Source organism: Athalia rosae, chromosome 1 (assembly GCF_917208135.1).
Source record: "Athalia rosae chromosome 1, iyAthRosa1.1, whole genome shotgun sequence".
Classification (NCBI taxonomy): domain Eukaryota; kingdom Metazoa; phylum Arthropoda; class Insecta; order Hymenoptera; family Athaliidae; genus Athalia; species Athalia rosae.
Window position 1 is genome coordinate 1,406,262 of NC_064026.1, and position 22,202 is coordinate 1,428,463.

At 49.8% G+C, this 22,202-nt stretch overlaps 1 protein-coding gene across 4 annotated transcripts in view; it reads right to left on the reverse strand.

The window, feature by feature from the left end:
- LOC105693444 (nucleolysin TIAR) overlaps window positions 1-22,202 on the reverse strand; it is a 360,079-nt gene that overhangs the window by 129,282 nt on the left and 208,595 nt on the right. For all 4 annotated transcript variants that reach the window (XM_048653707.1, XM_048653668.1, XM_048653798.1 and 1 more), the window contains one exon: window positions 16,808-16,865. In XM_048653707.1, the coding sequence (XP_048509664.1) occupies window positions 16,808-16,865 (58 nt within the window). The remainder of the gene's footprint in view (window positions 1-16,807; window positions 16,866-22,202) is intronic.

Genomic DNA, 22,202 nt, shown 5'->3' on the forward strand with positions numbered 1-22,202 from the left:
GAATTATAATATCCCCGCATCAAAAGCGTGAGGAAAACAGGGATCGAGCACCAGTCGCCACGTATAAGTTAATACGACGATCGCGTACGTACGTACGTATACGTAATACGTAATCTCCCTGAAATGCCTAACCGCTGCAGTCGCGACTCGTGACTCGCGTTGAAGAGAAACGAAAGAAAAATCATGCCTGTCTTGCTTCGTTTTCTTTTTCCTTTCTTTTTCCTTTTTTCATTTTTTTTTTCGAGATTGAAAACCTCCTTCGCGAAACCCACCCCCGATGCCACGGTTCGAACATGAGGCGACCTCGAAATGGAATCGCGGAGAGAATCGCGACTCCGGCTCGAGTTCCGTACAACCCCTGGGTAGCAGCGAACGGGCGCCCGCAGGCTTCTTCGGTATAAGAAAATCCTCCCTTGTATACATTTCTACCCCCCCCGTACGCCCGGAACGGGTGCTGTTCCGCCGTGCCTCTTGTCTATATAGAAGCGAGGAACACGTTATACCTATATTAGGCAGCGAGAAATAACTAAATAAAAACAGAGTTCAAGAGGGAGAGGAAGAAAAGAGCGCAACAGTGGGCGCCCATCCAGTTTATACAGTGTTTATGCCTACGTAACAACACGCCAAGAGAAATGAGGGTGAAAGGAAGCGGGAAATATCTCTCACGCAATCGAGGCTCCCGAGGTTCCTACTTAATTGTCAGCTTTTCCCTTCCTTTCTCTCCTTCCTTTTTTTTCACCACCACCCCCCCCTCGACTTTTTCGCCCTCCTCGCCCGGCAGTTGGCAGTTGTACCCGATTTCGAGCTACCCGGCGTGGCTTTAGACACCAGACTTTATACCCACCTCCTTTTGTCCGCTTGTGTGTTGTGTACACGTGCCGTACGATCCTCGCGTCTGTAAAAATGCCCACCCTAAGATACTCTCTTGAAATATACATGGCGCGACGTACGACGGCGTCGTCCGACGCGCGCGGTTATCGTCCTTCGCAAACGTACATACGTAGGTAGGTGCAGAGGTGGGTAGGTACGTACGTACGTACCTACGAACGAACGAACGTATGGTGAAAATAAGAAGAAAGAGAAGCGCGCGGCAGTTGGCGCAAATTCTGAAAGTCCGCCCGGAAAGAACCTCCGTAAATTAGCTGCGATCCCCTCGCGCCACGTCGTTTCTGTTTTTTTTTTCTGCATTTTTTTTTTTGGTTTTTTGTTGTTTTTCGATTTTTTGCCCCTCGGTGGGCATCCTCGTCGTTTTCATTCCGGGCCTCCCTTCGGTCAGAGTAGATCGACGAGGCTGGCCTTAACGCATCAAAGATTCAATCCATTAGCGGAGAGGCAGGGTAAAGCAGGGCAAAGCAGGGTGCCGTCCCTGCAACCCCGGAGAAGACCGTGTTAACGGTAGGCGGGTACACTAGACGGCTAAGATTGCTTCTTAGCCTTACCTAGTAAGATTGGCTTTAATTCTTAAACAGTGTTAATACTGCAAGGCCTCCTCTTCTTATTTGGCTTTGCCGACGGAGCCGCCCTCCCCGCTCACCTTCCATCTCCTCTCCTCTTCCAGAGCAAGACTTCCGTCCGTAGCTCAGCGTGCGGCGGTATCGGATCATGCCTCGTGTACCTTTCGCGGTACGCTACGAACCCGGGGTACGGATACAGACGAGACTCCTGCCCTTTGGGGGCTCGCCCGCCTCCCTCCCCTTCACCTAGCTTTGCTCACCCTCGTCCTACCCTCACCGCGTCTTTCTATCCACGTGCAAAGGGTAGCTAAATAAAGCGTAACTCCGTACAGCAGCTCCTGTAATTAAGAGCGCTCTTGTTCGGTGGCGAGGAGGTGGTCTTCTCGGGTCCACCGCTGGATTCCCCGACTTTAAGCTACGAGTCAGTTGCACAAGGTTTGGCGGCAACCAGCTTTACCTATCCCTCCCGGAACTAACTCACTACCACGAGAGTCGTCGGCTGTTGCCGCCACAGGTATATATATACGTATATACGCCGAGCGAAAGCTAGGGACTACCTTTCTTATCGCTCGGTAGCATCGGGAGACCGGAGAACCCTGAAACTGAACTTCTTCAACGTCGCAGACCGCGAACAACGCGAAACCGATGTCGAAAAGGGTAGGAGAGCGGCGAGGGGGAGGGGGGCCACCCTAATACGCGAACGGTGGCGAGTCCGTTTCCGTTTCCAATTTCACTAGAATTTAACCGCAATTTCTTGCCCCGTACCTTACGTTGTCTCGGTTTACCTCATACCTCAGCCGTTTCGCCGGCTAACATTCTCTACGACGCCGTAGTACCGGGGCAAATAACGCATTAGCTGTTCGTGCAGCTCGTATACAGAGTAAACCGGGATTTTATGGTACTAGAAAACTGCAGCGCCGGCAATTCTCATGGCTCGGAGACAGACGACACCCACAGGGTAGCGGTACCTGCGTACGCGTTATCCGTCCTTCTCGCACCCTAGCCCGCATCTCCCCCCCTTCGCCGCTCTTCTAACCTACCTGAGCTTTCGAGCGGAGCGAGCTATTACCTCCGCGAGATGAATCTCGAGAAGGTAAAGAGAGTTACGCCGTGATTATGCGCCACGGAATATTTTAGGGACGACCCCGTTACCCCTCGTTCCCCCTATACCCCCCGACTCCTCGGGCAACGCGGTAACCTACGACAAAGTAGTTTATTTCCTCCTTCCAGCTGATATTAGCTACGCAACCTCGGCGTTGGACTCATTTTACACGTACGTACGGGTCCGCCCCGCTTCACCTACGCCGGGAGGTCTTTCGCCCCTCTTCCCTTAGACCCCGTCGCCCGTTACACGACGTCCCCCTTACACATTCAACGCGGAACGTACGACGTCTACCGCGCCTCGCTTCCTCCTCCCTCCCTCCCACCCACCCTCGCTCGCTCGTCCTCAAACGTGTGCAAAGCTTGGCTTAACACGCCGGAGATAGCAAAGGAACTTTTGTCCTCGTTGTATGTAACACGTTACCCTGCGATACCCCGACGTAGAGACCCTGGCGGTACCCGAAAGGTGAACACGCGAACGATCGCATAAACAGCCACCGCTAGGGTCAGAGCTGATAACATAGATCGGTCGCGTCCTCTCCGTTCGGTAGAGTGATCAAGGAACCGTTGAAAATTATATTAATTAGTACGGCTGATAAATATACACGGGAAGCAACCGGGTCAATATAATTAATTAACGAGTCCCGTCGCCGAGAACGTCTCACTCTAGTTTCTTTCGAGCTGCGAGTGCATTAATTTTAACGGCGATATTATTTTGCGATAATTTTGATTAGTTGAAACCGTGTACGTTGATTGGCATGAGAATTGAAGTTCACGTTATACGTATACAAACAACACGCTGAGACGGTGTCGTTCTTGTAAAGTAGTCGCGAGGCTTTCGCTACAAATTTTCAGCTCTCGGGGCGTTATTGTCCTTGGTTGTCTGTTGTTTTGTGTGAATTATCGTCGGTAAAGAGAGAGAGAGAGAGAGAGAGAGACGCCCGTGTCGGGTTGCGCGTACCGCACCCCTCGTCCTCGTTTTTGTATAATTATTATTTCAATGATCTCCTTATTTACTTATTTACGTGACTTAATTCATTTTACTTCTCCGCCTCTTTACGCCGATGTATCCCCCTTTGTCTCGTCTCGACGAGCTACGGAGTCGTCGTACGTAGCGGCTAGGGTGGCTGCGGGGCTGCCTTTTCCCCTCCTCGTATCCTTCCCCCCCCTCCCCGCCCCCCATTTCGCGACTTTCCACGCGCGCGTTATTAACGCAATCTTACGTAGCTGGCTAATTAGACGTTTGCGCAATTAGAGCAGTTAATCACACGGTTTTCGGACGATTCCACCGCCGCGTATAATAAAGCGTGTTCACCGCCCCGCGGTTCTCGCGGGATCCTCCCTCCTCCTCCCCCGCCTCGGCTCTCCCCATCTCCCGGTTTACGCTGTCTCCTCTCTTTTCGCCGCAGCCAGCACCGCTGGTTTCCCGCCTCTTTCCGCCGTGCATGCATCAGCTGCATCACCGCCACGTGAATTCTATATGCGAAATTTTAATTATCCTTTCGGACTACGGCTTTCAGCTGCAGCGAGCGCGCGGCACTTCACCGTATCGAGGGAACTGCACGCCTCGTCTACTTGTCTCTTTATTTCTTCGCCTCTCCGCCATTTAAACTTCACCCCTTATACGTGTACACCGTACACGTGTATACGTATACGTTCGAGCGTTTCGCTACAGTTGAATAAATTCGTGTGTATATTCACCGAGGATTGTACAGCGTATCAAGTATACATGTATAAAGTAAACGTCTTCTTTAGCATCGCGCGGCCCGATTCTAAACGACACTTCGTAATAACGAGAATAGCGCTCCTTACGTGGACGCGGTGAATTTTTCTCCTCCCGTTTCGAAGGACCGGCTATTTCCCAAACAAAGCGGGGGCGAAAATTCAACGAAAAATAGGGCGTAACGTATAGCCGGTGTAAAAAAAGATGAAAATAATCGTTTGTAAAAATACGTTGGCGCGCGGTATCTGCAGGGGCAGAGCAGCGCGGTACGAGCGACGCTAGGCAACAGAGGCAGCCAGCGGAGGCAGCGGAGGCGGTGTACGTTAGCCGCAGGGGTTGTCGGGACGGGGAACGGTGGCGGCGTCGGAGTTCCCCGGCATGGTATAGCTGAGGGGGTGTTAAACGCAACATTTTTCAGCAGATAAGTCACGTATGTTTAATTATGTATATTACCGGCTGCGGGGGTCGCCCAAACCCACCCCTCGACCCATTTCACAGCAATATTTTATTTTCATTATTAATTCCTCGCGTGCGTGGCCCATGGTAATTAGGTGGAGGCCTCCCCCCCCCCCCCCCCCCGACTATATGTACGAGGCTCTAGGCGAACGATGAATTCCATAAACGCGAAAAAAAACGTAAACAAAAAAACGAAAACAAAAAAACGAAAACAAAAAATAAAACTACGTGCACGCGGACACGTACGCGCGTTTTACGACGAAAAATATAAATGAAAGAACAAACGGCGTTCGCCACTAGGAAAAACATCGCACCGAAAACCACAAACCGCGTCGCGTTACTTCTACTCTTCCTCCCTTTTTTTTTTTTTTTGTTTTTTTCTTCTGCCATTATAAATATCGTACATGTGTACTACACGCGAGTATACGACCACGTGTACGACACCTCCGTAGATTACTCTCGAATAAAGCACCCGTGACATTGAAGGCGACACCGACGCGTGGACGCGAAAACGGTACAACGCTTGAAACAGCGTAGGATAAGGTTGCGACGTGTACGTGTAACGTCACCTCTCCTCTCCTCTCCCCCCCCCCCCCCCCCCTTCGATAGCGGGGCAAAGAAAGAGGAGCGGGTGGCCCAGGGGTGACTCTATATGGTATATAATTTGCCGCGGTATGCCCACGGCATGTCCACGGTATGCCTACGGCACGCTTTTGGCATCCGACGAATTTCCGAAGGGAAAGGAAACGCCCAAGCTCGCTAGAGTCTTGCTGAAACTTTGGGTCGGTACCTACTCCGAGTAACGCTACTACCAACACCCGATCCACCTTCAACCCTCACTTTTCTAACCCTTCGCCGGCGACGTCCTTGCGTCCGGCAAACGTATTTACGGCTCTGTCCGAAAGCTCGTGAAATATCTCAAAACAACTTGGTATTCGTGGAATTTCGAAAACCGAGAAAATGACCTGGAAGTAACACGTAACGGTTGCAATATGCCCCGAAGTTTGACACACGCATCGAGTGAAAATCGTCAAGCCTAGAGTAATCGAACGGAGAGAAAAATATTTATTCCAAGCAGGAGTTGAGCCGGATTGTGACTTTTTTGTCCTTCGCTTCGAGCGTTAGAAGTGAAAATTTTCTGATACCGAGGGTCCGAAAACGTTCACCCCATCGAGCATTATTTTACCTCCGTCGTCGGTCACGGTGATTTGAGTGGCGATCGAGAGAAAGATTCGAGGATATAAAATTCCGGTCACGTTTTTAACGACGAATTTGACACGTGGAGAACAAAAAAGGGTCGCATTTCGTAACGTGCGGCCTGCACCGGAACGACGGCGAGTCGCGTTGAACTCCGCCGCGCCCTATACCCCGCCGACGTGACAATTATCTTTGACGCACGGATTTCATTCCATTTTCAACCACGCCGCGTTACCCCGCAGATCCAGATGCAAATCCCGCACAGCCTGGTACCGTTCGGCGTGTTCTCCAGGTTACCCCCATGGATCGGCTGTACCTCGACCCGGCAGACTTCGCACCGCGTGTCGCGCGTCATTCGCCGGCGTTCAAATTTTCATCCACCTACTATTGTGCCGCGGAGCGTTTCTCTCATCGATACCTCGGTTTCGATCGGCGCCCCACAGCCGCAGCGATTCAGGTGGAAACCGAACCTCGGAAAGACGTAGAACTCGTCGCGTATACGCCATAGATTTGTAGCCAGGAAGCAATTAGCCCGTTGGCGCGGACGCGGTACGGCGGCTTCGGCGGGGTCCCGGGCAAATGCAGATTCGCTCTCGCGGTGTTTGTACATTTATCACGGGATAATCCTTCAGCACACAGGGCGTAAAGATGTTGAGACGTTTTCGCCACCCCCCCCCCCCCCCCTCCCCCCTCCTCCCCCCCGGCTCTCGTCCTCATTCTCACGTACGCGAAGCTCACACGGCATAAACAACGACGCGTACGAGCTGCCGCGTTGCCGCCGCCGCTGAAAGATTAATACAGTTGTTGTCCGGCGGTAGAGCGAACTATACAGCGCTACCAGCCACCTACCGAAATCCTCTTCTTCTCCCCCGTTTTCGTTCGCCTCCCGTTCCATCGTCGTTCCACCTGCCGTACTACGCACACCTGCAACCCGCGCGCTCCACGCTCGGACCTCGCGACGGACATTTTTGCATCTTTACTTTCCGCCTAACCAGGCGGAAAACTCGCCGGACCCGCACACGGCCGTTTCCACTCGTAAAGAATAACGATAATAGGAACGAAACGCGGGGGTCGCTCCGCGGCTTCCTATCTCACAATTACAGTCAGCTTCTACCTACTCTCGGACCCGCTACGGAGATAGGTGCTCTCTACCAATATTCATTAGCCGGAATTGCGGGGGCCGAGGTAGCCACTCGAACAACCTACTACCGCGTACCGTAACGTACCCCCCCAACTCTCGGTGCTCTGAAAATCTCGGCGAAAATTTCCTAAAAATTCCGCGCACCCAACGTTTCATTATTTTCTTTTTCGCTTTTTCGAACCACCTCCGAGTGCACCAGCGACCCAAATGACGCGTTACGACTATATGAGCCGCACCCGGATTTCGCGATTATTAAATGTTATAAGGGTGCGTGATATCCCCTTATATCGTCGGAGAGAAATCACCTCGGTTTTCAGAATCAAGGACCGCGGTGTGCTTTTTATTTTACCGAGACTCGATGTTCACCGATCAATTGAATCGGGACGGTTGAGACAGCGTCCCAGATCAGGTGACAAATCTTTCAAGAATTTATCTCCTCAATTTCGATCCGTTAAAATGTGTAATCTCGAGCTCCGGCTAGGGCGATAGTTTAACGAGTTTGAGTCGCCGGACGAGGGACCGCGGTCCGAACTATAAACGGACTCCGGGTGCTCGTATTCCTGCCACCGTATAACGAAGGCCCGGGGCTCGCTATACGCGTAAATTAACGTACGAATAATATTTACACCAAAATTTACTTTTCGGATACCTGTTTAAACAATTTCACGCGAAAACAGAGCCGAGGGCTCACGGTTGGCCCGCAGACGAACCCGCTACTCTCTACACCTATTCGCGTAAATGTATCCTATACCGACGAATACCGTCGGTGGTACACATACAGGCTTTATAATGCTCGTGCTTTTCATAACTGGGGGGGTATGTGTACACGCGTATATATATACATACATGTGTATATACGTATATACTCAACATGACCTATTCACATATTCACCCGGCATCAAATATGCACACGTACATAGGGGTATGGCAGGTATGTAGGTACGTTAAGTGTAGTCACACGGGCAAGGCTTCGTGGCCCGTGACTCGTGAGTAAGCACACAATCAGGGCTATTGTGTACCGCGCCGTCCGTATTTCCCATTCCTGTTGCACATACTTGCGTAATGCGCGTAAAATAAACGCCGTTAGTCTCACCCCTCCTCCCCCTCCCCCCCCCCCCCTCGTGTAGCTACCCTTGTACATACATATATGTGTACCGAAGTGTAACCTCGCGCAACGCCTCTTATCAATCGCACGTTTTGAAATTTTCCGGAATGCGGTACGTCCGTCGATCAGTTTGTTTTTTTTTTTTCTCTCTTTTTTTTTTATATGGAGCGTTGAATTTAATTTATGACGACGGATTCTGAAGGAATAAAAGTAGATTCTCGTTACAAATTGGCTGCAGATTCCGTTCGCGGGGATCGGTCGGGTACCGAGGCGAGTTTTAGTATTATAGGAGGGCGCCGTAAAACGTAACGCTGCCATTAACGTTAAGACTGCAGCTCCTAATAAGATCTTCGTCGAAGATAGGATACGAAGCGAGCTACTTTACCGATACGCTTTCGACCGAATTTCGCCGAGCTTTACCCGGCTGCATGACACCGCTGCGAATTTCCAAACGACGAGATGGAGATTTTAACGCCATCCGGATCCCGGAGGAAGACGGCGAGCGCCCGTTCAGGGATACCGGGGCGATACCTTTTACCCGAATGCAGATTCCTCGACCGGTTCGATTCGTCGTTTCACTTCGACCGAATATGTTCGTTGCGAATGAATGGAAAAAATTTAAAAAATGAATGAAAAAAAAACAAAGAAAGTTTTTCTCATATTAGAATATCGCATGATATGTTGATCTACGAAATATGAACCGCGGGCAAGCGGTGTACGGTTCGTAAAAGCGGGAGTTATAGATTTGGAAAACTCGACGCGGGTTGAGGGGTGGAAAGGGACGGGAGAATCGATGAGAAAATAACCGGAAGGTAAAGAGAATCTTGGGGCCGTTCGAGCGACGATAAATATGAACGTGTGTGAGGTATCGTTGCAACCGCCTGCATTATGAAATAAGCTAAGAAATAAAGTTCGGAGGTACGGGTACGATCGGACGAGCAAATAACAGGAGGGGAAATTTTTGAATAATATAACCTGTGTAACAAATAAAAACAAACGAAGAAGATGAAGTGGCACTCGTATGGGTCGCGGTTATTATTCGGAATAAAGAGGAAAAGGAAACAAACGTGACGCGGCGATGAACGCTGAAAATGAGACGACCGAATAACCACGAGAACGAATTTTAACAAGCGCGCGGCAACTGAAAAAGAACAGCGAAAAAAAAACAAAAAAAAAAAAAAAAACTTCCTCCTCCTCCACATAGATGAATATCATTCCCCCGCAAATGCGTGTAGTATATTCGACGTTTCTTTTCTTCTTTTTACGGGTGAACCGTAATAATAAACAAATGAATGAAAAATAATAAAAAAAAAACAACGCGATATCAAACCGATCCGATGAGAACAACCCCCTTTTATCTCGGCGTAGAATATGCGTTTTTTCTCTGTTCGTTGAAAATGAAATAAAAATGTTTGAAAAAAAAAAAAAAAAAACATCCAGCCTTTGTAATCGCGGAGCGTTCGATACTTGTCTTAACATTAGCCGAATCACTGTGAGAGCCGTATCGTCGTTGGCGATATCACGTGATGAGAGGAGAATGTATAATGGAAAGCAGTCAATATGGAAATCCCGAGGCGCGACACGGATAGAATTTTACTCCGCGAATTTCGCGTAGCTTTCGCTCCCTCGTCGCGATCTACCGAAGCTCAAACCTTACGTGGATGTACGCGTGCATACGTAGGTGGGTAGGTACGTGTACATAATTTGAAAATCAAAGCGTGAAAGGAAACGGATGGAAAATTTTTCGGGATACAAATTAGCTTTGCGTTAAATTATTTATTCATGGATTTTGTTTCAAAAAAAAGAAAAAAAAAAAAAAAATCCGATGCAATTCACGCACCTTTCGCGAATCGTTGTGTACCCGCGGGTACACCGACGACAGAGTACGCTACGTGAAAGACATCAGAGGAGATACGATTTCAAATGAATTTTTTCTTCGCGTTCTCGACGTTCGAAAGGCAGAAGAGTCTAAATAGAAGGGTGAGGTTTTCGTAACAGCCGTACGGGGGGAAGGGGGGGATCGAGGCAGCCGCTGCGGTGGTATCTAGGGACGCGTCGCGTCGGTCCCATGTGCTGCCCGAAAGCAGCGAAAGCGCCTAGCCTGGCTTTTGCCTTGCTTGACTTTGTGCTCCGTTTATTAAATTCATTTATCAAGTCGCGGAAAATCAGACTCGTATAAACGCGTTCCCGCTCTCTAATTGGACGCGTTAAATATATAAATATAATTCCCCGCGAATATCTTTACGAGTCTGGTTGCGAGCCAAGTTGCGCACGTATGTGCCGGGGCGAGGCTATTACTACCCTCGTTCGCGCGGATGTAACCCTACAATATGTACGTACGACACACGCACGCACACACACACACACCGATCCGTCACACGTACGCGATTCGCGCGTACGTCTCTACGTTTCACGCACACCTTGTATATGTATAATACCTTGTCTACGACAGAGGCTGCCTCGCGGTACTTACGTAACGCGCGCTCCCTTGAATGAGAAAAAATGTGGAGATGTAAAAGCGCCAGATTATCATATACCAGCCCGCCGGTGAATCTCCCGTTAGCAAAGTGGATTACGTCAATTAAGTTCCGGAGGGTTGATAATTCTCGAAACAACCATCGACGACGATCGAGTGCGGTTGAATCATTTTTGTCGGCTATTCGGAAAAATAGGGGAAAAAAAAAAAAAAACACCACCATTCGTCGTTCGGCTTCGAATAATTTCATTTCGTTTATCGTAATTTCCTGTACCCGTGAAAAGTAACGAAAAATGAATGAATAAATAAATAAAAATGACGGTGGGGGGAGGGGGGGGGGGGGCTAGGTCGAACCGAAATTCCACAAATCCGTGAACTGTATCTGGTCATTTCCGTCCTCGCGGAAATTGTGCATACCTACGCTCGAGGGGATAACCTTCTCTGGCGCTCTATAACTGTTTTGGAGAAGAGAAGCGGATTCCGGTGGTGGGAACCAGGGCAGAGAGAATCCGAAGCTCTGGTGCGCGTTCACCAGCTTAACGTTAGTCCGGTCGGTCCTGCAGCGGCACGGGGAGAGGAGAGCGTGTACCGCGATGAAACGGAGTGAAACGGACCCGAGCCGACCGGAGCGGAGGAGAGAGCGGGACCGGGTGCGGAACGGAGCGAACCGAGTGCCTGCCCGTAGGTACGGTAATGAATAGCGTGTTAGCGAAACACGTATTGTAAGTACGAACGGCGGTGGAGAACTCCGACCGATTATACGGCTTCGGAGGCAGACGGAAGAGAATTAGAGGGCGAGTGTCAATTGCGGGGGTATTCGAAACTAATTCAGTTCACCGCACTTACGTTACGATCATTAGCCGGAAAATAGGTGCTCTCGAACGTGTTGTTGTTGTTTTTTTTTCATTTTGTTTTGTTTTGGTTTTTTTATTTTTTCTTCTCTTATGCTAACAAAATCTGTTCATGCATGCTAGTTTTTATTGTCATAAGGTATTCACGCCGGCGCGGCGCAGGGCAAAGGCAACAAGGGTTCTCAACCTCACTCGAACGTCTGTATAAGCTGCATAAATAATTCAGATCACCGATCCCCGCGGTGCGACTGAGAGGATAGGTAAGCAGGCTGTCGGAAATCTCTAAATCCTTAGGGAGGAATTATAATAATCCCGCTGATGCTTCAGGTAGGAACAAAACTACCAACGTCATCTTGCTTTATAAAGCGTGACCCGATAGTTGCCAGAATTCTCTCCACTGCAATGAATACCGCAGTCGCGGAATGATATTTTATTTCGTTCGTTCGATTCTCGTTGTTGTTGTTTTGTTTGTTTTTTTTCGTTTCATTTCAAATCAAGAACGGCCCTACATAAATCTTCGCGGTTCTCTAGCGCGTTCACGCGCGCAACGTTAAAGTTCAACGGGTCGCCTGACCCCCCGCGCATGCAGCGGCAATCGGATATATGTATACCGCGCGAAAAGCGCGCCGACCGAAACAGCTATAGCGTGAAAAAATCCAATTGTTTCCCCAGGGTGGAGGGGGGAGGGGGGGGGCGAGGTGGAAATCGGAGGTGGAGGGTGTCCGGCGAAGCGAACGAAAGAAATTAATAAAACGCGTAGGTACACCGACCGCGAACGATCGAGCGCATTTAAACCAACCACCCCTGCGTAGCGTCACGTTCCCGAAGCGCGTCTATTATGTATGTATACCTGTGTAAAGTACAGGTGTAAAAGGCGGGGTAGTGGCGACCGGGGCGGGACGGATAAGTTCGAGGTGAAAGCGGAGGTGAGGGTAGGAAGGCCGAGGGTTGAATGATACAACGTGAAACGCGAACGAAAGCGCCCGCGGTTCGAGAAACGAGAGATAGAGATCGTTCGTCGTGCACAACCGACACCGGGCAAAAGGAAATCGCTCCGCGATTGCCTTGTCAGCTACCCTAAATTAGGGTGCCTAGTACGCGGCGTGGCGAAAGGGCAAGCGAGAAAGCGAGGGCCGTATTAGAAATTCGAGTGCCTCCGGTAACGGAACCCCGACGGGGGATATCAATCGCTGTGCCCTTTGCTTCTCTAGTTTTACGCACGTCGTTTAAACCGCGTGTATTGTACGCCGCGCGCTTCTCAGGGTCGATGTAAAATGAGAGATTGAAAAAAAAAAAAAAAAGAAAACAGAAGAAATTCAACGTCGGAATGAGCCGCTGAAACACAAAAGCCCCGGGAACAATATCTGCTCGAAAACGGACGGGGGTAGGGGAGAAACCCCTACCGCCCCGGTACGTGTTCTACGTAATCCCATCAGCTGGTCTACGGGGACCAACGCGGGTAGCGTAAATGCCTGGTCACTAGGCGAGTCAGTCATCTGGGTGTGTCCGGTGCTGGAGTTTATTTGGCGAGAAATACCGCGGCGTCACCGTGAGTATAATGCGGGAGAGGCGAACTATAACAGGGGTCGCGCGTCGTCCTCCGTTGGCATCTAGCGTACATTTCGGTTTATTCCGTAATGGAAACTGCGGGAGCGGTGACGGTCGAATTTTCGGGGACATTGTTGTACGGGTCTAATCTCGGGGATTTCTATTTCCAAATCGAACGAGAAATCCTGCGCGCGGGATCAGCTGAAACGGAAATTAACGGGGGCGCGGGGGGCGGGGGGACGGTGCGGAAGTATTAGAAAAATCGGAGCTGCGAGTACGGGGAAAAAAAAGTGAAAATTCGCGATGGTAAAAATTTTCCATTCAACTAATTGGTTACGGGAAACAACTATCCCGTCTCTACTTCCGGCAGCGGCACGGGGTGGAACCGACGGTGGCGTGGCGACGGGTAAGCCTAGCCTCCCCGTAAATGCCGTGGTGAAAAGCAGGAGCTCTGCCCCGGACTCTTTTCTCGTCCGCTCTGCACGTCCCGCGCGTCTATATTCACGTGTGTCCACGTGAAAGGGCGCGTACGAGGCGAGCAAATGACTCGAGCTTACATTAACTTGATTAAAACACGCCGCTACCGACGGAGAGGAGGAAACGAGAGGGGGAGGGACGAGGGGGGGAGGGGGGGCGGCACCACCCTGCGGGAGTTACGAACTCTTTGCCTCTTGTATTTCAGCGGGCGCGGGATCCGGTTGCCGAACAACGCGAAGGAAAGTTAATCGCTCTCCGGGGACATCGGCGCGGCTCGCACGTTCTCGCGGCTCACTTCGAACCAGAGCGGAGCTTTTTTTAAACATTTTTTTCGTAACAACCAAGACTTCAGCGGGGTGTACACATCTTGTTGTCGGATATTTAATTCACTACGAAAAACATCAAACTCCGCGGGGTCGATGTTTTTCTTTTATTATTCCGCATTCCACCCCGCACCCTCGACGACGGACATACATTTATTTATCGTCAGATCCGCGGAGGGCTTCGGAGAAAAAGGGAGGAACAACTTTTAATAATTGTTTACCTTGGGTTTCGCATGAAGGAGGGTAATCTGTTCAGTTACGCTTGATCGAGTCACCGATCCACGGATATATGTATGTAGTACGTATACCTGTATACGCACGTATCCGTTACGTCGTAACCAGCGTGTTTGTCCGTTGTCTCGTGGGGTTTGGACGAGGGTCTTGATTCCCCGATGAAAAAAAACAAAACCTCGTTTCGGGGGTCAAAAATAAACCGTAGAGAAACACAAACGTGAAATATTTTCTCTCCAATTTTATACCAACCGAAGCTGAAGCTGATGCCTGAAAAAATTTAATATACTTTTGACCGGAGCGACGCACACCGTGTGACAAATTGCGGAACGTTACACGAGCGGATGTCCGCGAAGTTTAACCGTCGGAACGTGACGGGGAGTTGAGAAGCTTTTCAGCGAGTCACCGGAGAGACTGCTCGTCGCGTCCCGCACACCCCGCTGCTGTCTTTTTCCCAGCGCAGGAAAACTCCTGGAGGACGCGTACCACGCGGACATTCGGACAGGGCGATGCGGCGTTAATACCGGCGAACGTCGTCGGTTCGCCTGTACCGCGGGACGAGGGGTGGATATCGAGCTAAGTGCCCGCAGGATCCGCACGTCGTACAGCTACGCGTAAATATCAACATGCGCTCACGTGCAGTGGCTATCGGTGGCAGGGGTAGCTTCGCTTTATTGCGTTAAAACTGGCCGCTGTGCCGCCTTGTTGCATAAACAGAATGCGCAAGTGGCCCCACAATCAGCCCATACGATTCATAATGCAGGGAAATGATCCCGGATTAAGCCCCGGCTTGGGTATTCGGAGTTCGCCCGTCCGACTCCATTAACCAGATGAGGGCCAACCGGTCCGAGTAGCCCCTGTGGTGGTTTGTATCCAGGATCGCTGAAAAATTTCTATCTCCACCCACCCCCTTGACAGCATTGCGAATGCCAATTCCGCACGCATCCCGTTACAACAGAGCCGCCGCCGCCGCCGCCACCTTTGTTGTTCGCAATTATGTCAATAAGCTAGTCGGCGTTTCGGATCAGACCAAATATTCCCCTTCCATAAATCAGTAGCTCGTTCTTCGGTTTATTTTGTTCGTTCGTTCGTTTTTTTTTCTTTTTTTTTTTCTTTTTCGTTTACCGATTCCACGATAAAAGCTTCGCCTATTTCCACAGCGTCCCGATTGGTACGTCGCAATTATTTTTCGCTAAAAATAGAAACTCGCGGAAGTGAGACGAGCGGGGCGAAAACTTTCCATCGGATGATTCGATCAAAAGTTGTCGATCGGCGTCGTCATTCCGAAACACCCCGTGTACAATGCCGCGGGTACATGAAATGTTGAAGATGCACTTTGTGTCACGTACGAGGTGCACTCTTCGTCGAATAAAAGGACGTTGGTATACATCGGACGTAAGTTTCTGGCTTAACGCATCCTCGACGAGATGGACGGATACATCGAGACAAGTTTTGCTCGCCTTCGTGCGCTACGTATACGGAGACGTGGGATAGCTACGTACGGTGTACGTGCCTTTATCCTAGCTCTACCTGTCCTGCGCTCTCAAAGTAGAAGAAGAAGAAGAAGAAGAAGACGAAGAGGTAGGAATTGAAGTGAAGTAAAAGTCGGTGTACAAAGTTCAGACCCTACCGACAAAGGTGTCGCGTCAAAAAGCGTTCCCCCAACGTCATCGCTGTACACCTGTCCCAATTGTCAGCGCCGCGAAGTCAAACTAGCCTCAGTAATCGGGTGAATGAGACTCACCTCCTCTCCTTCGCGAAGACGCGGCCATCGAGATTCCACCGATCGACGCCGTCTGTGGAAGTGGGCCGATCGTTGTTCATGATAGAAATTTAAATTTCAACGCTTCGGGATGCAACGAATACCGACCGAACACTTCCGCACTACCGATCAAAACCGATTCTAGGAAATAGTCGAAACTCTATTAGCGCGTCAAACAAGTTTTCGTTTGTTAATCCGTGTCGACACCACATGCACCGTACGTAGTACCATGGAATGAATGAACGAACAACTTCGTGGCTCCTGTGCGCGTGTTGGGTTACACGTGTATTCACATATAGTTTCGCAGATGTGTACACTTATGGTAGAGCTATACCGCGAAACGCCTTCGACTACCCATCTACTCCGCACCAAGCGGTGACTCGACGGCAAATGAGTTCTGGAATTGTTTCTCAAAACGTTAGTCCCACCTGATTGGAATCGTACCGTTACACGTGTTTACAGTCACACGTCATAAGCTCCCGGAGTCGTACGTAACGAACAATCGGTCATGGTATTTCGAGGGCCTCGTAACCGCGCGGGGTCCAGAAATTTCGAGGCGATGTTGTCGTTTCTGATCAATCGATAGACGCTTCTCGAGTATTTTTGTAACCGTTCTACGCGGTGTTCCCTCTTCCACGCGAAGGAGGCAATTAATTTTACCGAAGTACCTTTGTAACCGGTGCGATATTATAAACTCGTTCGTGCGAATACATTCGTACACATTACGTCTCCGAGCGTTTCTACTTTGAAGCTGGAAAAGGGTCGTCTACAGTTTCGACAGCATCCTCCGAGTGTTTGTTCGAGCTTCGGCAAACGCCCCTTTTCCTCCATTGGTTGTACGGAACTTTAATTTCAAAAAAACGTGACCTTTCCATGTACTTTTTTTGCAGTCAGTTATGGAATGAAAAAAAAATAATCGAAGCGGCGATAACCGATAGATGAATCAAATTACGACTACTTACTACTTGTGTCTTGTTTCGGCTGATTACCAGGAGACGTCGCCCAGTTGACTTTCATTTCCTGAAACAAAATTCAGATGCAAAGATCAGTTTTGTAGAAACGTGAAAAAATGAATCGATAAATTTGAAAAAAAAAAAAAAAATAAATAAAATTAAAACCGGTTATTTAATACCCTCTTCTCCCAGCTGCTGCCCTGAAATTTCTTCGCTGTACAGGTATCGCATATATAATATTCTCCGGTGCACCCGCTCTGATAAAAATCAGCGAGCTTTTTCAACGGATAGAGAGGGAAGCTGCAGCGTAGCACTGGGTGGGCAGCCTGTGCATCGAGCTTATTTGCATAGAAGGGGTGGTTTTAGTGTAGCGCAGCATTGTATTGCAGACAAGTGTACACCGTACGACATAAATGTCTAGCTGCAGGTATACCCGTATATTCGCACCGTACGTGGAAGTAGAGACTCGAAAATAAGCGGCAGACATTGCGCCGATAAATAGTTCGATAGCTCGGGGGTCGGGGGTTGTTTCAACGGCGGGGGTGACCCGAGTAGTTGGAAAAATGAACATCGACTAAAATGCATTGCGGGATGCCGAGGCGATTCGGGACGCGGAGCTCGCCGGGCGAAGAGCGGCAACCCCCGTTATTTGCCGGTGCGACAACGGGGGGTAACCATCCCCCGTTCAATTTGGACACAGCATTTACACTCCTCCCCCCCCCCCATCCCCCGCACCACCCCTGCACTCCTCAACGCGCGTACGAATTTCTGGGGCGGAAAACTGAACAAAGACCAGCTGTATATCCGGACTCTAAGTCTCCCACCCCCCCGCCCGTTCGGCGCTCTCCTTGCACCTTTTAGCCGAGGGAATCAAATAACCTCTTTTGTCCCTCTCCGCCTTGTCCGAGAATTTATTTTTCAATAATAGATATTTGACAAGGTAGTTGCAGTTTTCTCCCTCCGAGTGCTTTCACGGGTAACTGAAGTTCCGCGTAACAAAGAGATTTCATTTAATAATTGACTAATTATTCATCTGTTGCAAATGAATTTCCACCGTGAGATTCAATGGGCGAAGAATTTTAATATTCTTCCACCCCGAGGCTGTACTCGAATGTACGTACGTACGTACGTCGGTTCTACCTTCATACGTGAACTCGGCGATACGAAGGTGGATTTCAATCAACCGACGGTAGAGCAACCGAGTTTTTTTTTTTTACTTTCCGCCAAATTTCTATTCTTCCACCGGGCATTTCAAGGAAGAATTATAAAGAGCGAGTGGTTATAACCGCGCTAGGGGGGGGGGGGGGGGGGGGGGGGAAAGGAAGAGGATCGGAAGTGCATAACGGCATCGGTATCGTGTACGCGATTCGAAATACCCGTGGAGGAATTGATCGGTGTTTATTAAGAATGGAAGCTGTCAGAAACAGTGAATTTCGCCTGCAGCTGCATGGTGGGGATAGGAAGTTAATGGAAATATGGGAAACGATGTTGCCATCCGAAGCTGGAATATATACCGTTTCTACGTACAGTTTCAACGTACAGATATGGGATACACCTTCGCAGCTGCAAATTGGACCGGGGTATATACGACATCGATCGCACTCGATAAATTCAGAGTGCACGCACGTGAAAATTTATAAATTTTCAAACGGAAAGAGAAAAAAACAAAAAACAAATCGAGTAGTATCATAATGTTACCTGGTAAAATCATCATTCTGGATTAACCCCCGTAGTCGAATATATATTTTACTCCAATATCTATATAGTTATCAATTATTATTATACCCAGCGCGTTTTGCGAAAATGGCGTACGCGGCGCACGGCTATAATTCAATATACAAATCATGGAATTTGAATAAATCAAAAACTGTATGCACACAAGGTGCGTTGCGTCGAGAGGATACCTCCGTGCAGGCGGGCGGGCAACAACTACTGCGCCGGGACGGATGCCGAGGGTAACGATACGTCGTTAATATACGACGTCGTATCCCGATATATCGCCGTAGACGCAACGGACGATTTCATAGCTGCGTTCATTTTCCAGTCAGATGGTCCGTCGTCGCACGGAAAGATGGCAAAAAAGTCAAACGAGAAAAAAATTTACATTCGCGCAGTTTAACACCGCGTGACTGTCTCTACGTGCCGGCGTATCGCATACCGAGGTACGCCGCGTGTCACGGACGCGTCTCACTATTCAGACAAAAATACGAAGACAGTGAAAGCTCCGAGTTTACGTATTTATAGAGTGTCTATACACGCGGCAGCGGAGGACGACGACTACATAAATAATAGATAGACGGGGGTACAATATCTATCCATATTAATGCAACTTGCTCGCTCACGGCGGCGGGCGGCAGGCACATCGGAAGCTCACCACCAAACCACTCGCACCGACTACGACGACGACGAGTGAGCGACCGAATACATTTTACGGTGGGTGCCTGAAAATACAGAGAGAGAGAATGAAAGAGAGAGGGAGAGAGAGAGAGGGTGAGAAATACCGTTAGGGGGAAAGAGCGAGAGAGAGAGCGAGAGACGTACAAATAGCATTGATCCTACGCAAACAGTGCAGGAAGAGCGAAATCAAAGTGCCATCTACCTAATTAGACGACAAATAATGTTTTCCGTCGCTTCGCTACGGTGTAATAAACACACCCCCCTCGACCACCCCCCCGGTTATTACGCTACAAGCGAAACGGGTTATTATACAGGGAGGATTTCTTCTTCTTCCATTTCGAGTTCCCGTTCAACTTGTATAGGTCGCGACCTTCGAGCGAGGCGTCTCGTGGTAATAAGGTCGGTTGTCAAACCCGCCAGCGGAGAGATTGCCATTCATCGTTATCGGGTAAACACGCGCGGGTCCTGCTACATTCCGTTTACCTTTCAGTCAATCAATTAGCGAGAAGGTGTTTAATTAGCCGAGGGTGAAGGGGAGTAATTATAGAATCTAAGATGAGCGCGTAACGAAGTAGCGACGCGCAAAGTGTACGCGGTTGGTTACGAAGAGCCGGCCGTTCGATGGTCGTTACCCAGGGACTCTCATAAGGAATACCGAATTAGTTATATACTTGGACGTGTTATAAGCGCATCCCGGTTACGTGCGAGGACCCGCTCGCCGCGACCGCTCGCGCGAGCAATCTGCAAGTTTTAACGGTTGTTCGTTTCCACGTCGCTTTTCCCTCCTCTTCTTCTTCTTCTTCTTGTTCTTCTTCTTCGCGTAGGCTAGGTATATATAATTTGCTCGGGATAACGTCGTAGTTCTGAGTTTTCAGTTTTTAACGGCTAATGCACGCGATGCGGCCGTATTTATATATTAACTCGGAAAGTTTTGCCCGCCTTCCACCTTCCGCGTTTCACCTGCAACCGGCGCGTATAACGCCGACCCACCACTTCTCTCCCGCTGTATTTTCAACTTATACTTTTCCTAAGTAAGCGAAGCATCCCCGACAGTTCCCTTTTTTTCCATTCGACCCACGAGCCCTGCAGCTTCGGCGTCTTAAAACGCAGCGCGGTATGATCGAGATCGAGTACCGAACAACCCGACGCTGCCGGCCCTTCCAACGATTCCGATCTCAGCCGTGTGGCGAACGAACGAAAACGAACCGCGAAGTGAAGGGGGCTGCGGAAAAAAAATGGTCACCTCCCTTCCCTTCGATTGGGGGATCAGGACGGGAGCGTCCTTTCCCCCTTCTTCTCTCGTCGTGCCGGTTGTCCTCGAACTTGGACCATTGAGCGTCGCTACTTGACGGGAATATGAGATAGCGCGAGTTCGCGTCTACGGGGAGAAGATACGTTCGGGCGGTCCGCGGACTAACCGCGCATCAATCAAGATAATAGGACAATAAATATCAACGATAGGTAGCCGCCAGCCACCGCGCCGTTCCGCGCAATAAGGGGACTCCGTTGCACAAAACGGCGTAAGGTCAAAAGTGCACCAGCTTGCAATTTCTAACCGATTTCCCGCGAGACTTGTTCCAGTAACTCAGCCTTTATACTCGCCAAATTGACCCAAACCATTTCCGTATTTTCGACTATTTTTACGCTTACGGCCGGACGCCCAACGTAACCGCGAAGATGCGAGGTGCCGGAGGTACGAGCCACTCTCGTATCTGGTACGTACACCGTATCGCGATCGCGTAGGCGATAGCGACGCGAAACTTATACGCCGATTAAAATGTCCGACGAGAACGAATGGTACCCACCGACCGAAGATGATAGTTGCTCGCGCATCATTCCCACCTTATTTATCGAACGGAAAATTAAGAGAGGAGGGTACGATACGGCAATAAGTTGCCGCGGAAAGGTCGCCCCCGCGGAAAGCGGAACGGAGGTAGGCAAAGAAACCGTACACCTCAGAATCCGAAGCCTGATATAGGTGTATACCTATAGTCAGCGACCGGTAGGTAATAAGATAGGATAGCACGGGAACCGGCATAATCATGTATCATAGGTAAGCGCGGTCCGTGGTATTTCGCATTCCCTATTCCGTGTTCATTGTACCGTAGCCGCGAGCTGGGGTGCTTCGGGTACCGAGGAACGGGCGACGGGCGATGGGGGAGGGGGGACGGTAGTAAGGCGCATCGGTTGGCACCCGACGGAACCGAGCCCCTGACTTCTCCCTCGTTTCTTCGTCGTCGAGGCGGTGGGGCTGCGCCCTTTAATGCTCGAGCTTAGAATAGGTGGGTCTGGTTCCGGGCACGCGAGTCGGAATTGGGGCCGCGTAGCTGTTGGGCTCTGGTTCGGTTCGCGGGATCAAATTCGAGACAAGGCTTTTCGCCCGCCCGCCCGGGCACCGCACGCCGCCGGGGTTCGCAGTAACGAAATGCCCGAACGTCGAGCGAAGAAGAACGGAAGGAACGAGGAGAAAACAAGGAGAAGTTTGTCGGGAGCGGTGGAGAGGGATAAGGAGCGAAGAACGGAGAACGGAGGAACGGAGGAACGGATGCCATCACGGTATTAAAAAGGTTGGGTTACTTCTGGATATTCAGGCGTCGAGGAAACTGAAAGAATGTAATTACCAAGGATCAAAGTCAAGAGGCACCCGAAGACGACGACGCCGTCTTGGAATTTAAATATCGACGTGAAGAATTCGTCGAATTTGTTTCTGGTGGAAAAGAAGAGGGACGGTGCGAACTCCTCGCCTTTCCAACTCCCGGTTATGAGGTCTGCAGAGGGTACGACGAGTAGAGAAAAATAAAAAAAATAAATAAAAAATAAAAAAAAAACCACTTCCCATGCGTATGTATGTATCTTGTATATCCTGTACCATATACATATACATGCGCGACGCAAAGAGCGGCTGCTTCTGTGCCAATAGGTGGGCGACTTTAGTCGACGTTAAGGGTGTCACCAAACAGCGTTATCCGCTCGTCAAAGAGTCGGAGAACTCGAAGATCCCGGAGCT